Consider the following 17,172-nt stretch of genomic DNA (forward strand, 5'->3'; position numbering starts at 1 on the left):
CAGAAAATGTTAAAATGTTCACTATAAGTATGACATTAACCTTGAAATAAAATTTATAAGCAAACTTCAGTTCAGTTCAGTTTGGTCGCTCAGTAGTTTCTGACTCTTTGCAACCCCATAGACTGCAGCACACCAGCCTTCCCTGTCCACCACAGGGACAAACTTGAAGTGAAGTGAAATCCACAGCAGCTGAGAAAATTCAACTAGCCCTGAAATGAATTTATCAACTATCGCCATTCTAGAGTTAAAAGAGTAAAGAGATAGGGAATTAATAAACTGTGTTTTTGTTAGTAATTTCTCTTTAAAAATACTTTTCCTGTAGAAAACAATCTAGTTGAAATTAGATTCTGATCCTAATTATATCACCTGCTAAACTGTGTGATCTTGGGCAAAACTCCAGACCTGGAACTAGTCCAAGAGTGAGTGCCTTGTTAAAGTTCACGTGTTACACGCCTCCTTTGCCATACCCCAGGTCCTAGCCCTTCAAGGTTTACCTGAGTCCATTTTTTTCCTTGTGTAAAATTGAACTAGTAACTGTTAAGACTTCCTAAACAGAGGATTTTTAAAGGGATCTTAGAACAAAGCATAGGAAAGTAAAAGTGAAACACAAATATGCATTATTATGGTTATCACTAGATTACAAGTGATTTTTAAATAAAAAACTAGTGTCGCATTTCCTCGTCAACTATTCATGTTTATATACAAGCCAAAATATTTGTATATAAACATCCATAAGAAATAAAGCAGGTTATAAAATTATGGTTATTATAAAAATTTGCTTAAAGTATAATCATGGATCAAGTCTCTATCTTTACAATTGCAGGTAAGGTCTTGATAGTTCTTCCTTTTGTAGAATCAGTAACCGTAGCTGTGTTCTGTGGGGTGGAGTCAGGGCAGGGTCAGGTGATCAGAAGTTCAACCTTTAATACAAGGGACTCTTTCCCTTGCTTCTACATTTTCCCCCCCTTTTTCTCCAAGACAGCAGAATAAAAACTAATTTGCTCTTGAAATATTTCTCAGTTAGGGTCTTTCTGTTCTCCTTTACCATTTAAGGGAATCTGGTATAATCAGACACAGTGGCAGCAGGAATAAGTACCAAGGAATATGAAATCAAGGTAGATGAGAGTGGGAGGAAAAACAAAAGGTAAGTTGCCCAGCTGTGCAGAAAGAGGAATAAAGCCTTGGAAGTTAAGGGTGAACACAAAAGTCTCTTGGCTACTTGGTCTCTCTTCTTTTAGAGGTTTTTTCCTCCCCCTTTCCTACTAACTAAATCTGAAGTAACTACTTTTATTAGTCAACACGTAATTTCAACAAGATGCTGCTCATTTCTAATCTAAAAAGCCAGTAAAATCGATACTCTGCCTTCTTCATAAACTCAAAAATCTAAACTCTAATTACATGAAAGTTTAAAAACTGGTATGTAGTACACAAGTATTTTCAGAGAGAAACTAAACTCCTGTTACACTAAAGGCAGGAAATAATTTTAATATAATCCTTTAACTAAATTTAGCTTTAAAGATAATTCACTGCATTTATTTTCCAATTTTATCTCAGACAAACAACAATCAAGATATCAATATGTTCAGGAGTCAATGACACAGAAAATTTAACTTTGGCTCAAATATGAAAAGACAGAGAATGTGGCTATATTCTCACTTAATCCTGGTATATATAGTTGAACTACTGTATTCCTATCCTGTAGTTCTGTACTTTAGAGGTCACTGTATGAGTAGATAAGAGTTTGAGAAAAATGGAATAATCTTTTATGGTATTTAGGAAAGTATTAAGCTCCAGTATATATACTTCAACCATAAATAAAATATTAAACTAGACACTATGAATATAGTACTTGAGAATTACTGCCTCTCATTCCTCATAAAAGGGCTTCCCTGGTAGCTCACGTGGTAAAGAATCTGCCTGAAATGCAGAAGACCTAGGTTCAATACCTGGGTTGGGAAGACCTGTAGGCAGAGGAGCCTGGAAGGACACAGTCCATGGGGTCGCCAAGAGTCAGACATGACTGAGTGACTAACACACACACACTCTTCATAAAATCTTTCATTATTCTTCAGTAACTGAAAAATATGCAGTCTTAGCATTTTACAGGTGATAATACTGGGGGGCTCATACATAGTGGTAACTGTTCAAGGTCATAAAGTCAAAAATTAGGCAAGTTGCAACTAAGTATGCATGTCTTGTGATCCAACCTCAGTGGCCACTGCACGTCATTACAGGCACATGACTTTAGACTCTTCTTACGTCCACGCAAGGCTTCAGTTTTTTAGACATAAGCTCAGCTTCACTTGTTTACAAAAGCCTAGTGATCACGATCAACTTCCTATCTCCTCTTTCTAAAATGAGTCCTGGTTGAGTTTAAGAAGGGGATAAGGATAGTTTTCTTTTTTTTTTAAATTTAGTGAAATCATGTCTCCTGCAGAAATGTGTCATGAAAATGTTTTTTTTTGATATGCAAATGCACTGCATGTAGCAAAAAAAATCAGTAGGTTAATAAATAGTTGTCAATAACTAGCTTATGCTCACTTTATTGTTTTCCTAGCCTGTCTAGTAGTCCGGCTTAACAGTGACCTGGATTTGGTAAATCATTAAGTGATTAATATCACTTATCACATTATAATATCACTTATCACATCATATCATAGTTCAGGTTTACAATTTTAAGATCAAATGTGTTGCTGCTAGTTCTAAAATGAAGGGGAAAATACAGTCTGCATTTTACACTGCTTGAGGACATTTATTTTTACAAGGCTTTACAGTTTGAGGTATTACTGAGAATAATTTGGTAAACTGGGAAAATTTTTAAGAATAAAGTGCAATCTGAATGTTAACGAAACACCTTTCACTATTTATTTAAAGGCAGAGATGCCACCTGTGGTTTTTTCATTATGCATAATTAAGGAGTCACTTATTTATAAAACATTTTAAAGGAAAAAAATGAAAACAACCAGCCTCACTCTGTAAACATTCTGTGACCTAAACTTCAGGAGGTGAAAAAGAAACTGAAATACAAGAGACAAACAGTGAAGTGAAGCTGCTCAGTCACGTCTGACTCTTTGGAATTCTCCAGTCCAAAATACTGGAGTGGGCAGCCTTTCCCTTCTCTAGGGTGTCTTCCCGACCCAGGGATCGAACCCAGGCCTCCCACATTACAGGAGGACTCTTAACCAGCTGAGTCACAAGGGAAGCCCAAGAATACTGAAGTGGGTAGCCTATCCTAGCAGATCTTCCTGACCCAGGAATTGAACCAGGGTCTCCTGCACTGCAGGCGGATTCCTTACCAGCTGAGCTATCAGGGAAGCCCTAGACACAAGTAAGAGACAAACAGACAGTTACACAATTACAAATTTAACACATCCTCAAAAATACATCACTTACTTTCTCCACTGCTTGATTTGTTCAGGATTTGTATACTCTTTCAGACATTCTGTGATATGGTCTCCGATTTTTATCAAGCACTGTCTAGTATGTTCCAGTTGTTCTCTTTCCGAAAGGCCTCTCTCAGGCCTATCAAGCTGCTTCAATGCTGCTTTGACAGGCCTCATCCTCTCTTTACACTTAAATAGGAAAAGAAGACCAGAACTACATATTAAAGGCATGAATTCAACACAGAGCTACTTCTTCCAGTGATACTTACATGAGTAAATGTACCATGAAATGAGCATTAAACCTCACCTCACAGCTCTTAAATGTCAAGAGTTTTTCCCCTCAGACTTTATTCAAAAAGCAAGGTTTCCCATTGTCATTTAAAAATCAATCTTTGTGTAAGTAAAAGCCTTGGATTTTACTTACTTTTTACAAAAACAGTTACTTTCTACACTGTAGCACACCATTCTAAACAGTTTTAATGTTAAAAGATAAAATATTTCAGAGTATAACTTAATATTCTATATTGGCTCTAATACAGAATAAAATGTAAAAGAAACTTTATATAATAAACTGGCAAAGCTATAGCTTCAACCTAGCTACAAGTATAAACTGTTCTTCTAATTCCTTAGGACAAAACAAAGTAGCTAATGATGAATTTTGCTGCTATCCTACTGCAGGCAGTCAGGGATGTAAGGGTGTTTGACAGAAGCCCATCTTTTCCTTGGCCTACATATCACTAGAATGCTAGTAAAGGGACAACATACCCCAAACTGTACCATTCAATGAAGTCCAACTGATGTAATAAAAACTATCGACCTTATACCAACACCAGACTAAAAATATTGCTAGAAAATCAAACTACAGATAAATTTTATTGTATATAAATGCAAAACCAACTTTAAATTTTACAGTAATTATATCCATGAGTAGCAAGTAGGGTTACTTCTGGGTATGCAAGGATGGGTCAACTACAGACGGTATATTTGGTTGACTTAATGCCACCATTTATTTGAAAATCAGAAATCCTCACATCCCTGCTGTGAAGGGCCTTTCTTATAATCAGGTGTCTACCTTATATGTGAAAATCTGTTTCTGAGTACTTTATTGTTTTATTGACCTATTTCTTCACATCAGTTGGGAAACTTTCCATCTTTTGTCAGGCATAATTTAAATAACACTGGAAACACTGGGAATTGTGTATTCTTTAGTTAAAATTAGAACTCAGCCAAGCCTGACTTTTTTAAAAAGGGAAAACATTTGTTTTCTAATTTTTATGTTATTCATATTTGTTCTCTACATTTTCTATTTCTTGTTCAATTTTGGTAGTTTATATTCTGCTGCTCAGACTCAGTTGGGTGCATGCTCAGTTGCATCCAATTCTGCAATGCTGCAGACTGTAGCCAGGCAGGCTCCTCTGTCCCTGGGATCCAGGTAAGAATACTGGAGTGGGTTGCCATTTCCTTCTTCAGGGGATCTTCCCAACTCAAGGACTGAACCTGCATCTCTTGTGTCTCCTGCATTGGCAGGCAGATTCTTTACCACTGCACCATCTGGGAAGCCCCTTGTAGGTTGAACACATACTATATTCTAGGCATTGTTCTAGACCCAGAAAATAGAGCAGTAAATAAAATGAAGACCCTGCTTTTATGGAGCTTGTACTCCAGTAGGAGAATAGAGCCAACAAATAAACAAGACAGTGTTTAAAATGGTGACAGCTATGATAAAAAAAAAAAAAGTAAGACACAGCAGGGAGCTTTCTACCTTATATAAGATTTCAGACAAGGGTAATGCTTGAGCAGATATTTGAAGAAAACGAAGGAGTAAGCCATTTCAAGCAAAGGGAAGAGCAAGTAAAATCGTCCTGTAACTTGTCTGACATGTTCAAGGGAACAGTAAGAACTCCCAGTACTATGAACTGCAGTACTATCAAATTCAAATGCATCTCTAAATTTAAAGTTTTAAAAAATGAATATAAACTCAAATGTTATAGGTATTTTTCCAATAACCAGAAACTTTACTACTTACAATGCTGAATGTCTTCTGATCCAGCTCTTCAGATTCTTCCGCTATGGGCACTGGTTCACCACTTGCGGTGATGTGAACTGGAGCATCCAACACTGAAGATTTCTTAGGTCTTTCCTTGCTTTCAGACTTGGATTCACTCAGCTAGTGAAAGGAGAAAACAAAAACACAACAACAAAGGCAAAAATGATTAACATCTCCAGAAGACAATTTACTCTCATTGTAGTCTGTAAAGTTTATTCACATTTAACATTCTTAGGTATTTTATCTTTTCCCCACTTGGGAAAACCAAAAGTAAAAGCTATCCTATGATGTCACTTATTCGGTAAGGCATCTAAAAAAGGATTTAAACCTGTTTTCTACTCTACTAGATATGCATGTGTATTTTTAAAGAACTCAGTTATTGAGATTAACTAGGCTAAAAGGCAGTTTATTCTCCTAAAATGTAAATATGTTGATTGTGTCACTTTCTAAATTTTATATTATGATTTGCATACCTTTTCTTCTTTTATGTCTTTTTCTTTCTGTATAGCTTCTTTTACTTTGTTTTCTCTTTTCTCTTTAAAATCTTTTTCCTTTATATCTTTCTTATCCTCTTTTTCTTTTATCTCCCTTTTAAGTTCTCTTTTATTTTCCTTTTCTTTTGCTTCCCTCTTTTCTTCTGGTTCCTTCTTTATACAAACATCTGGCTCAGTTTTTTCTTCACTGTCTCTTTCTGTTTTAATTTTTTTGTTTGGATGTTTCACAGAAGTGATTTCATCCTGAAAAGTGCAAGTATGGCCAATGTATTACTAACCAAATCTTGACAAAGACTAATTTCTTTTCTTTGCATGACTACTGATTGCATGTATGTGGATTCTGAGAGAAATAATCCAGAATCCCGTTAGTAATGATACATGCAAGAAAAACTAAGATAAGCCAATCCCTTTCAAAATTCATAACAAAATGAGACAATGTCTTTAAATGGCAAATGTTTGAAAAGGAAGGACCTTTGCTCTCTCCCTTTAGTGACATATGATATTCTACTGGATGGCAGAATTCTATTCTATAAATGAGACTACACAACAAACTATAAAAAAGGACTTCAGTATTTAAAAGTAAAATTTTAAGCCTAAGTTCAAATTTCAAATGTAAAGCCCAATGAAAACATGCCATGTGCCCTTTTCTATATCTAACAGGTTGCTTTTCTAAAACACATTCTTACCTTATCATCATCTTCATCAGACTTCTCTGAGGGCAAGGGAGAAGAATCACTCTTTATTTCCTCTTTCACTTTTATAGACTTCATTGCTTTATTCTTCTTAGCTCTTGCTTTTCGCCTTTTTGAACCTCCCTAAAAATAATTATTTTTATTCTCACCAACCCCAAAGATTCCATTAAAAAATCTTAAATACTAAATCTATGAAGCTAAAAGAATAGACACTCATACCCAATCCTTAGTCTGTTGGTACAACAATCTTAGAAATTATCAACAAAAGTGATATAGCTTAATCAAATGCAAATTAATCTGAATAAATTCTAACCAACTGTAACTATTCCTTAAAAAAAAAAAAAGTAGAGAGAAGTAGGAGGGCTGTTCACAATCCTAGATTATTATCTTCAGAAAAAATGCCACCAGAGATAGCATTAGAAATTATTTTAAATAGTACAGAGGTAGTTATTGACACTGTGGTCACAGGTAAACTTTCAAAGGTTGCTTTAGTTTCCAATCACCTCTCTTTTACTGCCTTTTTCCTTCTTTTGTGGAACACAATCAATAAATAAGCTTGGTGATCTTCAATACTTCCTATTCCTTACGCTGCCCAATGTCTCCAAATCCAATTACTGCCCTGTCTCCAGTAATGGAGGCTTGACCTCTCAAAAAACACCCCATTTCACTCCAAAAGTTGCTCCCATACTAAATACTAGGAAAAGAGCTTCTTCTTCTGAAAGACATGACTTACTAGAGTTTGAACATGAATGCTGAGATAGTTAAGGCAAAATACCACCATATTCAAACAAAGCTACTAAATTACAGATGAACACACTGATGAGTCCATGTTAACCACAGGGTGATGGGGTAAACTAGGTTTATCTTATCCAAAAGTAAAGTGCTCTTAAGCATCATATTTTAACTTACTGCACCAGAAAGCCTCTGAGCTTCTTTTTTTGCAAGATCTCTACTAAGTAATTTGATGAGGTAGTCCGCACGTGTCTGTAATTGTTTTGCTTGTGGTTTTTTATCAGGATCATCTGGAAGAATCTGAAAAGCAATTAATTTTTTCATCCTGTCTTTAATAAATAACATGAGAAATAATAATCACTTAAAAATGCCTTCTCAAAACAAACAAACAAAAAAACATGTATAATGTCCTGGCAAGTTACAAATCTTCTTAAAAGAATAAACAAAATTGAATGCAAAATACATTTTTTATACCTATGCCACAAAGATTTCTTTCTCTGGAAATGAATTCCAAATACACAAGAAAACTATCCCTCTATTCATAAAGAGACTACACAGTATGAGGTTAGAAATTTCTTTCAAATACATACTGGTATATTAGCAGTCAGTGTCATTAAAATCATAGTATTTAGATTTCCTTCCTTCTAAACAGTGTATTTAACTATGAAGTATACAAAAATCCCTAGAATATAAAGTATTGTCCATCTAGAAGAGGATCCAAAGCAGGCACTGTGAGAAACCTTTTACAATGAAAATATAAACTAATTTTGCTTCATAGTAGCAAATGACAAATAGCTGAAGGTTCCCACTTGTCCATGAAGAAGTAAAATATAAAAAGATAAACTATAAGAATTGGGCAAGCCTCCAGTGTTTCCAGGCAAAGAAAGGATTCTAATGAGCGTGTGCTGTGCTGTGCTGAGTCGTGTCCGACTCTTTGTGACCCCATGGACTGTAGCCCGCCAGGCTCCTCTGTCCATGGGGATTCTCCAGGCGAGAATACTAGAGTGGGTTACCATGCCCTCCTCCAGGGATCTTCCCAACCCAGGGATTGAACCCGGGTCTCCCGTATTGCAGGCAGATTCTTTACCACCTGAGCCACCAAGAAAGCCCAAGAATATTGGAGTTTGTAGAGTATCTCTTCTAGGGGAACTTCCCAACTGAAGAATTGAACTGGAGTCTCCTCCGGTTGGATTCTTTACTAGCTGAGCTACCAGGGAAGCCCATAACAAGTGTGGTAGCATCAAATCACCAAAAATCCTAAACACTGGTATTTAAATACACACACACACACACTCACAAAACAATCCTTTTCTGCTCTTGATTAATATAGATGGCTAATGATTAAATGAGAGGCTTACTTTTTAAGCTGATACTGTGAAGATAACAGAAAAGAAATTTCAGAGGTAAAGCAGAATCTAGACATCATTTAAATTTAATCCTTTCATGAAAACCAGATTCCAAAGAAGCCAAGATCACAAAGCTAACTTTCCTGACCCTGAGTTGACTTTATTTCTAACAAAATTTAAAAGCAAAAATTCAATTTAACAAGAATGGTCAACAGAATCAAGTACTGCAGTACCTTGTGTGTCAGACTGAGGTCAGGATCCATTTTAATCATTTCCCAGCTTCCATATCCATATTCGTAGATACCAATTAACAAATTGGAATCATCTTCTTTGCCCCAGTCTATATCAAAATGAGCTGCCTTCGTGTGGCATGGGATGATATACCTATCATTAAAGTTAACAAACACTGTCAAGTTTATAATTGCCTCATTAAAAATTTTGAAAACCATGTTTGATCATTAGAACTTCAAAATACTGTGCTTTATTTTTAAAAACATTTCATTCAAACTGGCCATAAAATAAAAACCACTTCTAACATACACTCATGTCCAAATTATTGAGTAACAAGTATTTTACAACAGAAAAAAATAACTCACTGCTTTCTTTCTTCTGGATCTGAAGGAATGGATTTGTGCAGCGGTATTAATTCTTCTTCATGGGAGATGACCAGCTTGGCATTCACCTGTACACCTGATATTCGGAATGTTGGGCCCTTTACTTTTCCAAGTCTACCACCTATATTTGGAAAAGAATATTAAAAAGTATAAAATATATAATTCTACAAAATACAAAGCAACGTATGTTATTACTTATATAAAAAAGTAGTAGTATTTATTTACCTATATTTTTTAGTATTACTCATTTGCATTAAGAGGAGATGCTTGCTGGCAAACCTTAAATTTCCCTCCAAGTCGTTTCACTAAATACTAGTGATTATAATATAGCACAAGAGGATTCACAAAAAGCATTTCATGTACTACAGCAAACACATGTACTGTGCTGTGCTCAGTTGATCAGTCATGCCCAACTCTTGGACTGTAGCCTCCATGGACTGTAGCCCGGCAGGCTCCTTTGTGCATGAGATTTTTCAGGCAAGAACACTGGAGTGGGTTGCCACTTCCTCTTCCAGTGGATCTTTCTGACCCAGGAATCAAACCTGCACCTCCTCAGTCTTCTGCATTGGCAGGCGGGTTCTTTACCACTGCACCACCTGGGATTAATATGTCAGTCATTCTAAATAAGAGTTCCAGTATGATTTTTTTTCAGTACATCTAATTATTGAATCTAATTATTTTTATTTACAAAGATGAATTACAAAGCATAATGAAGTAACTATGTTAAAACCAGTATCACATGTGTATACTTATAATATCTCATCTATACTATAGTAAAAATACAGTAAAGAATCCACCTGCCAATGCAGGAGACATAAGAGACATCAGTTTGACTTCTGGGTCAAGAAGATCCCCTGAGGAGGGCATGGCAACCCACTCCAGTATTGCCTGCAGAATCCCATGGACAGAGAAGCCTGGCGGGCTACAGTCCACAGCGTTGCAAAGAGTCGGAAACAACTGAAGTGACTTTGCATATATACTAAAAATATAGTAGAACTAACGATTTCTGATGTTACCTCCCATCAAGAAAATATACCAGGCAGATAGTTTCTATTGCCTTCAATAATACAGTTCTGTTCCCCATTTTCTATTAACCGGAAATGGCCTTACTTTGTTTAATAAAGCATCTTTTAAGACTAATATATAGGTAACTTAAGACATACTATCAACCAAGCTCAATAAAAGCAGATTTCAACAATTCCATTTCTCTTTCTCTAAATCACTTTCATTTTAATATCACCTGTTCGTTCTGTTCCTGAAGAGTTGTCCTTTAAAGCTTTAATGCAACCATTATGTACCAATTCTCCTAGTCGTCTGAGGTCTGTCTCTGACTTATCAACTAATTCAGCATCTCGAGCAATTGCATCTAATCTGTAATAAAATAATACAATTTTCAGGTAAATGCAGAAAAAAATGAAGCCATTTAACATACATAAAAGTAAAGTTCTATAATTTTTTTATTACTAGACACTAAGCAGATAATACAAATAATGGTAAATGTTCAAAACATTTTTTTCATCTAAAATAGTTATGTAAGTATTCCATTGTAACCTCATACAGATCCTCCCAAAATAAAATAGAAAATATCCCTATTTTAAGGTGGAGTTTGGGGAAGAAAAATAGAATTCAACCAATTTGAGTCTCTTCCACTCTATACTTGAGATAGTAGTTACAGCAGTTAGAGAATAACTGATAAATCTGGTCTCTGAAGTCAGAGGCTACAACTTAGCCTCTCTATGGATGAATCTGCTATTTTTATAAGATTGTAAGGAAAAGGTAAGAAAAAGCATTTGAAAAGTACAATTATAAAAATGCAAATGTTTTATAATCCATGTATTTTATAGAAAACATTTGTAGATAAAATTTTAGATACTAGAAAGAATCAAGGATAGTACTAAAACACTTTAAAAAATCTATTTGAAATTTGCTTTCTACAGGCTAATTTTGTAAAAACCTGTTGCAGGAAATTTAAGAATAGTATAAATAAAACTGACAGCAAGTGACACATTCTGTAATTCTATTTAGAATGACAAATGTACTTACCTTTCCAGAGGGCCACCAAATTTCTTGTAACTCTTGATAAACCTAACAGAAAATAATTGGTTTAAATGTGGGCTTCACTATTTGTTACAAAATAGATATACACAAATAATACTTGTTAGTGTAAATATTATCAATAATTCAAGGCACTATTACTAACAAAAATGAATAAGCTATGCTAGAATCAAAATGTTAAAAGGTTAGATATCAATAAACATAAGACATATTTTAATACCCAGGATGATATTTAGAAACCAATATAAATAAAACAATAGAAGCTAAATTTTATTTTAGAAATTACTTTATTATTTTCACAAGACAAAAAAGGTTCAAGGCTATTAGAGGAAGTGTCTCCAGAATTCTCAATCATATTACACCACCTCACATTTCAAGTGTTGATAAAAATTTACTGAATATAGTTTTAAATCAGATATATGGCATTATACCAACAATGGAAAAATAAGTATTACTTAGGAACAAAGCTACCCAAGTGGTTGATGGATGAGGGAAAATATCCAGGAAAAGTAGAAGCTGCATTGTCTCTTCAACTAAAGACAGAAAGTCCAGCAAATCAGGTGGCCATAAAAGTACCCTAAATAAAATCTAACAATATATTTAGTTTTCTGGTAGAAAAAAAATGAGGAAGAACTTTATCAGACAGGTCTATGATTTAAAAGAAATAAGTTAACAATAGTTTGAAAGAAACAACAAACTCTGAAAATACAATAATGAACAACCTTTCACAAATTTCATACACAAAAATATTACATAGTAAACAAAATAAGCTGTTATCCCATCCCTGTGTGTGTGTATATATATATATATATATAAATAAATATATTTTGAAAGAAAACTACAATTTATCTGTAAGGCCAATCTTACCTCAGTTCCTATTTGGACATATCAAACACTTTTAACATGGTTATTTTCAAAAAACCAATCACCCCACCGTAAAAAAATTAAAAAAATATGGAACTAAATTACTCCCACATAAAGAGTAATGTTGGGAGTCATATACAGTGAGAATTTTTAATAAATAATGTATTGAAGTACACATTCATCACTCAAAAGGACCACTATTCTGAACCACATTAATAAAACCAAAATAATTTAGCAGTCCAAACAGAGTAATAATAACACAGCGTAGATGCCAAACTCATCTTTTACTCATAAAGACCAACCAAAATCAGAACCACCCAATCCCCACACAATTATATTTGCCTCTTCTAAAACTCTGTATTTTGTGGAATTTCTGTTTTAATTTCACCCCCTACTAAAACCAAACTGAAGTAAAAATGGTCTTATGTCATCTTACCGCCGAATTTCTGCATCACTAAATCCTTTAATATTTTCCCGAGGGATAGTTCGTGGTCTTCCACGTTTCTTTGGCCTTTTTCTTTCTGATATTGAATCACTATCAGATCCAGAGTATCTCCTACTTCTACTGCGCCTCCCTTCACTTCCATTGAAACTAATCTGGAATTTGAAAACAAAATTTTGCCCACGTTTAGGTAAAGCAAGCTTCTGTTTTAAGAGCGATGAAAGCATTATGATTGACAAAATTAACATGTACATATAAAAAATAGTCTATAAACAAAATTAAAAAGCAAAAAACTCCAAAAAATACAGCAGGTTAACGTCAAAGAGTTATATTAATAGTCTTAATGCTTAAAATATTCTTGTAAACCAGCAGGAAAATATCCACCGTCCTTTTGTAAAAATATGTGAAAGGTTATTAACAGTGATTAATCATATAACAAACAGAATTATACAACTTCCTGGTATATTTTTAACAACTTGAATTAAAGTAACAATGCAGTGTAATTAAAGTTACTCCATCAACTTGACCAATACTAACTAACTAATACTAGCCAATACTGGTACTGGTAATGAAAACCAGATAGTCAAACACCTCTGATGGGTATTTATACAACAGAGAGCAATTTGATACTGCACCAAATGTCTTAAAAATGATCATTCTGCTAACCCAGCAATATCATTCCTAGATATTTTTCCTGATAGCAGAAATGAAAAGGAACACTTGCCAATAAAGTCATTTTTATCATAAAAGTAAAAAAATCTAATCTACAAAACATTAACTTCTATTACACACATCAAATCACAAGGCAATCTAATAGGATAAAAGTAAGGAAATACAGATTATAAGAGGTGGAACTCGAACACTGGCTTACTTGTGAAGAGGATGAATGGTAGACATCAAGTACCATACAAGAAGATAAGAGAAAAGTCAGCTAACATTTGCTAACGACTGAGCTGCCATGAGAAGAGAGGATTCCTGGGGACAAAAGACACAGGGAGAACCTGCACCCACCCACTCGCAGGCACTTCACAAACCTCCACCAACTTACACCAGGTGCTCGAGAGAAAGACTGGAAATGGGGCTGGAGATTAGAGAAAACTTTCCTTCATGGTGAAGGCCTGGAGAAAGACAGTCACCTTTGAGGGGACAGTCAGGAAGCCTGGCCAGATCTTTCTCACCTACAGACCTGAGGACACACAAGACCTAATATGCTTGTAGGAAAAGAAAAACCAAACCTGGCAGGGCACAGTCTGGGGTGTGTTCATTTGCCTCAGACTCAAAATTTAAGGAGATAACAAAAAATTCAACAATCAAGACATAATCTTGAAATACAACAGTATTCTAAAAAATCGGAAGCTAATGCAAAGACTCTAAAGATTTTCCTCTTGCCACAGGACCCAATATAGCTTGGCATGGCACTGCTACCATTATTTAAAAATCTAACATTCTGTTCATTTGAGCCATAAAACAAACACCAACAAATTTCTAAAAATTCATATCATACAGGGTATGTTCTCTGACAATAACAGAATTAAACTAGAAATCAACAATGAAGATACCTGGAAAAATCCCCCAAATATCTAAACAGCACACTTCTTAAAAAACCTATGGGTTACAGAGGAAGTCACAAAAGATATTAGAAAGTACTTTGAAATAAATGAAAATGAGATCACAACAAATTCAAAATTTAGGAAATTCAGAAAAGGCAGTGGTCAACGGAAGTTTGCAGCATCAAATGCTAATGTTGGGACTTTTGGTGCTCCAGAGTTTATGTCTACCAATGCAGGGGGCACAGGTTCAATTCCTGGTCCAAGAAGAGTTCACGTGCAATGGGCCAAGTGGCACAACTCCTGAAGCCCAAGCACCCTAGAGCCTGTGGTCCACAACAAGAGAAGCCACCACAATGAGAAGCCCGTGCACTGCAACAAAGGGGGAAAAGAAGCCCGAGCAGCAACAAAGACCCAGCGGAGCCATAAATATATACATAAACTCACGAGGTACAGAAAAAGCAGGACCTTAAAAAAAAAAGCTATTAGAAAAGCAAAGTCTTAATGATCTAAGCTTTTATCTTTAGACACTTAAAAGGAGAGCAAAAGAAGGAAGAAAGGAAAAAAAACAAACACAGAAATCAATGAACTTAAAACAGAAAAATAAAAAATAAAACCAAAAGGTGGCTCTTTGGAAAGATGAATAAAATTAACCTTTAGCTAGAATGATCAAGAAAAAAATGCCAATCAGTTCAGTTCATTTGCTCAGTTGTGTCCGACTCTTTGCAACACATGGACCACAGCACACCAGGCCTCCCTGTCCATCACCAACTCCTGGAGTTCACTCAAACTCATGCCCATTGAGTCGGTGATGCCATCCAGCCATCTCATCCTCTGTCATCCCCTTCTCCTCCCGCCTTCAATCTTTCCCAGCACTGGAGTCTTTTCAAATGAGTTAGCTCTTTGCATCAGGTGGCCAAAGTACTGGAGTTTCAGCTTCAACATCAGTCCTTCCAATGAACACTCAGAACTAATCTTCTTTAGGATGGACTGGTTGGATCTCCTTGCAGTCCAAGGGACTTTCAAGAGTCTTCTCCAACACCACAGTTCAAAACCATCAATTCTTCAGCACTCAGGTTTCTTCACAGCCCAACTCTCACATCCATACATGATTACTGGAAAAACCATAGCCTTGACTAGACAGACCTTTGTTGGCAAAGTAATGTCTCTGCTTTTTAATATGCTGTCTAGGTTGCTCATAACTTTTCTTCCAAGGAGTAAGTGTCTTTTAATTTCATTAACAGAACGAAAAAAAGGGAAATCACTAAATACCCTATAAACACTAAATGGATAGTAAGGGGGTATTATTATGAATAACTTTATGCTCATAAACTCAACAATTTGGATAAAATGAACAAATTTCTAGAAACAATCAACCACATTCATTCGAAAAATATATTGATATTTGTATATTTATAAAATTTAGGTTATAGTTAAGATCGAATACTTTCCAACTAATTTTATGAGACAAGCATTACTAAATCCGATGAAGTCATTACAATAAAAGCACCAATATTTCTCATTAAAAAGATAGTCCAAGAGTAAATACTCTTTATAATACAGAAACAGCTTTTAAATTAAAAAGTCACCTGTTTTGCACAGTTTCTCATTCTGGGGAGCATATAAATTTCTTCAAGTTCCTTTTGTCTTTCCTCTTCTTCTAATCGTCGTCTTTGATCTTCAGGAATGATTTCTTCCCAGTTCTTTGAATTTCTTTCAGGCTCCAACTCAATATCATCCTCATCCATATTTGAAAAGTTGGCAACCTGATAAATTCCAGAATTTTAGCAGAATAAAATTAAAGAACTATTCATCCTTACATTTTTTCTTTCTTAGCAGGAAGGACAAAACATATCAGAATAAGAATAACAAATAGCCCTAGGATAATGAATATGACTATGGGTTAAACCAAATATGATTGCTAAGCTAAGTTTATTTCTTTATGAGGTCAAAGTAGATCAAACCATATGACTTCTAAGAATTATCTTCCAGGAATGATTCTCTTTTGCTCTGCTGATCAACAAAATTATTACTATAAGTGAACCAGAGGAAGTTAACAGAGTAACAACAAATTTATAGAGTATCACACTAAATCACCTTCCGTAGTAATTACCACACCAGTCCATTAAACACAAAGTGTTGTAAAACAACCCAATATTCTTATTTTTATGATTAATAAAGTACTTGAAGAGTTGATGACAAGACACAAGGAGCTCAGAGACCATAGATAAATTTATTTAGGTTCCCTAAGCGGTAGTTTCTTCATTTCTAAAAAAGAAAAGCTAGTAACAGCATACTAACTTTTGTGAGGATTAAATAACAATACATTTAAAGAAGTGTGCAGAGTTTGATATACAGAAAGCACTCTTTAAGGTTAACTGCCAATACTGGGACATTAAAGCTTACAGGTAATTGGAAAGACAAGAAAACTATGCTCTGTGTGTGTGGCACATTGCAGGTACTCAGTAAGTATTTGCTGAATGAAGGAATGACATTAAATTGATCCTTAAAAACCTCAGCTTGTGGAAAATGGCTAGGATGCAGAGAAATCTGCTTTTTTTACGCTAAACAACTGGCACACACCTTACTCTGGGGCTGGTTGACTTATGTTGCTTTAGGGCTCCCTGCAATCTTTTAGGCTGCACCTAACCTGGTGTGGGCTTCACTGGTGACTCAGTTGGTAAAGAAGCTGCCTGCAATGCAGGAGACCCACATTCAATCCTGGGGTTGGGAAGATCTCCTGATGAACGGAATGGAATGAATACACACTCTAGTCGTCTTGCCAGTATAATCCATAGACAGAGGAGCCTGCCAGGCTATAGTCCATGCGGTTGCCAACAGTCAGATATGAGTTAGCAACTAAACCACCTAACCCAGGGGTATCTATCAGTATTACTGCTTACTCTGTCTGATTTACTTGCGTTTTCTTAGTTGGGATAATATTTAAATTAATCTA

General features: G+C 35.3%; 1 protein-coding gene across 1 annotated transcript in view; it reads right to left on the reverse strand.

Moving 5' to 3' along the window:
* The window catches only part of CHD1 (chromodomain helicase DNA binding protein 1), a 70,439-nt gene that overhangs the window by 10,082 nt on the left and 43,185 nt on the right, over nt 1-17,172 (reverse strand). Inside the window, exons 22-32 of the mRNA XM_068981129.1 lie at nt 15,806-15,982; nt 12,664-12,824; nt 11,352-11,393; nt 10,549-10,679; nt 9,291-9,429; nt 8,928-9,078; nt 7,526-7,648; nt 6,611-6,739; nt 5,904-6,167; nt 5,410-5,550; nt 3,394-3,572 (exon numbers count right to left, since the gene is read on the reverse strand). Of these exons, the coding sequence (XP_068837230.1) occupies nt 3,394-3,572; nt 5,410-5,550; nt 5,904-6,167; nt 6,611-6,739; nt 7,526-7,648; nt 8,928-9,078; nt 9,291-9,429; nt 10,549-10,679; nt 11,352-11,393; nt 12,664-12,824; nt 15,806-15,982 (1,637 nt within the window). The remainder of the gene's footprint in view (nt 1-3,393; nt 3,573-5,409; nt 5,551-5,903; nt 6,168-6,610; nt 6,740-7,525; nt 7,649-8,927; nt 9,079-9,290; nt 9,430-10,548; nt 10,680-11,351; nt 11,394-12,663; nt 12,825-15,805; nt 15,983-17,172) is intronic.

The sequence above is a fragment of the Capricornis sumatraensis genome, chromosome 9 (genome assembly GCF_032405125.1).
Source record: "Capricornis sumatraensis isolate serow.1 chromosome 9, serow.2, whole genome shotgun sequence".
Lineage (NCBI taxonomy): Eukaryota > Metazoa > Chordata > Mammalia > Artiodactyla > Bovidae > Capricornis > Capricornis sumatraensis.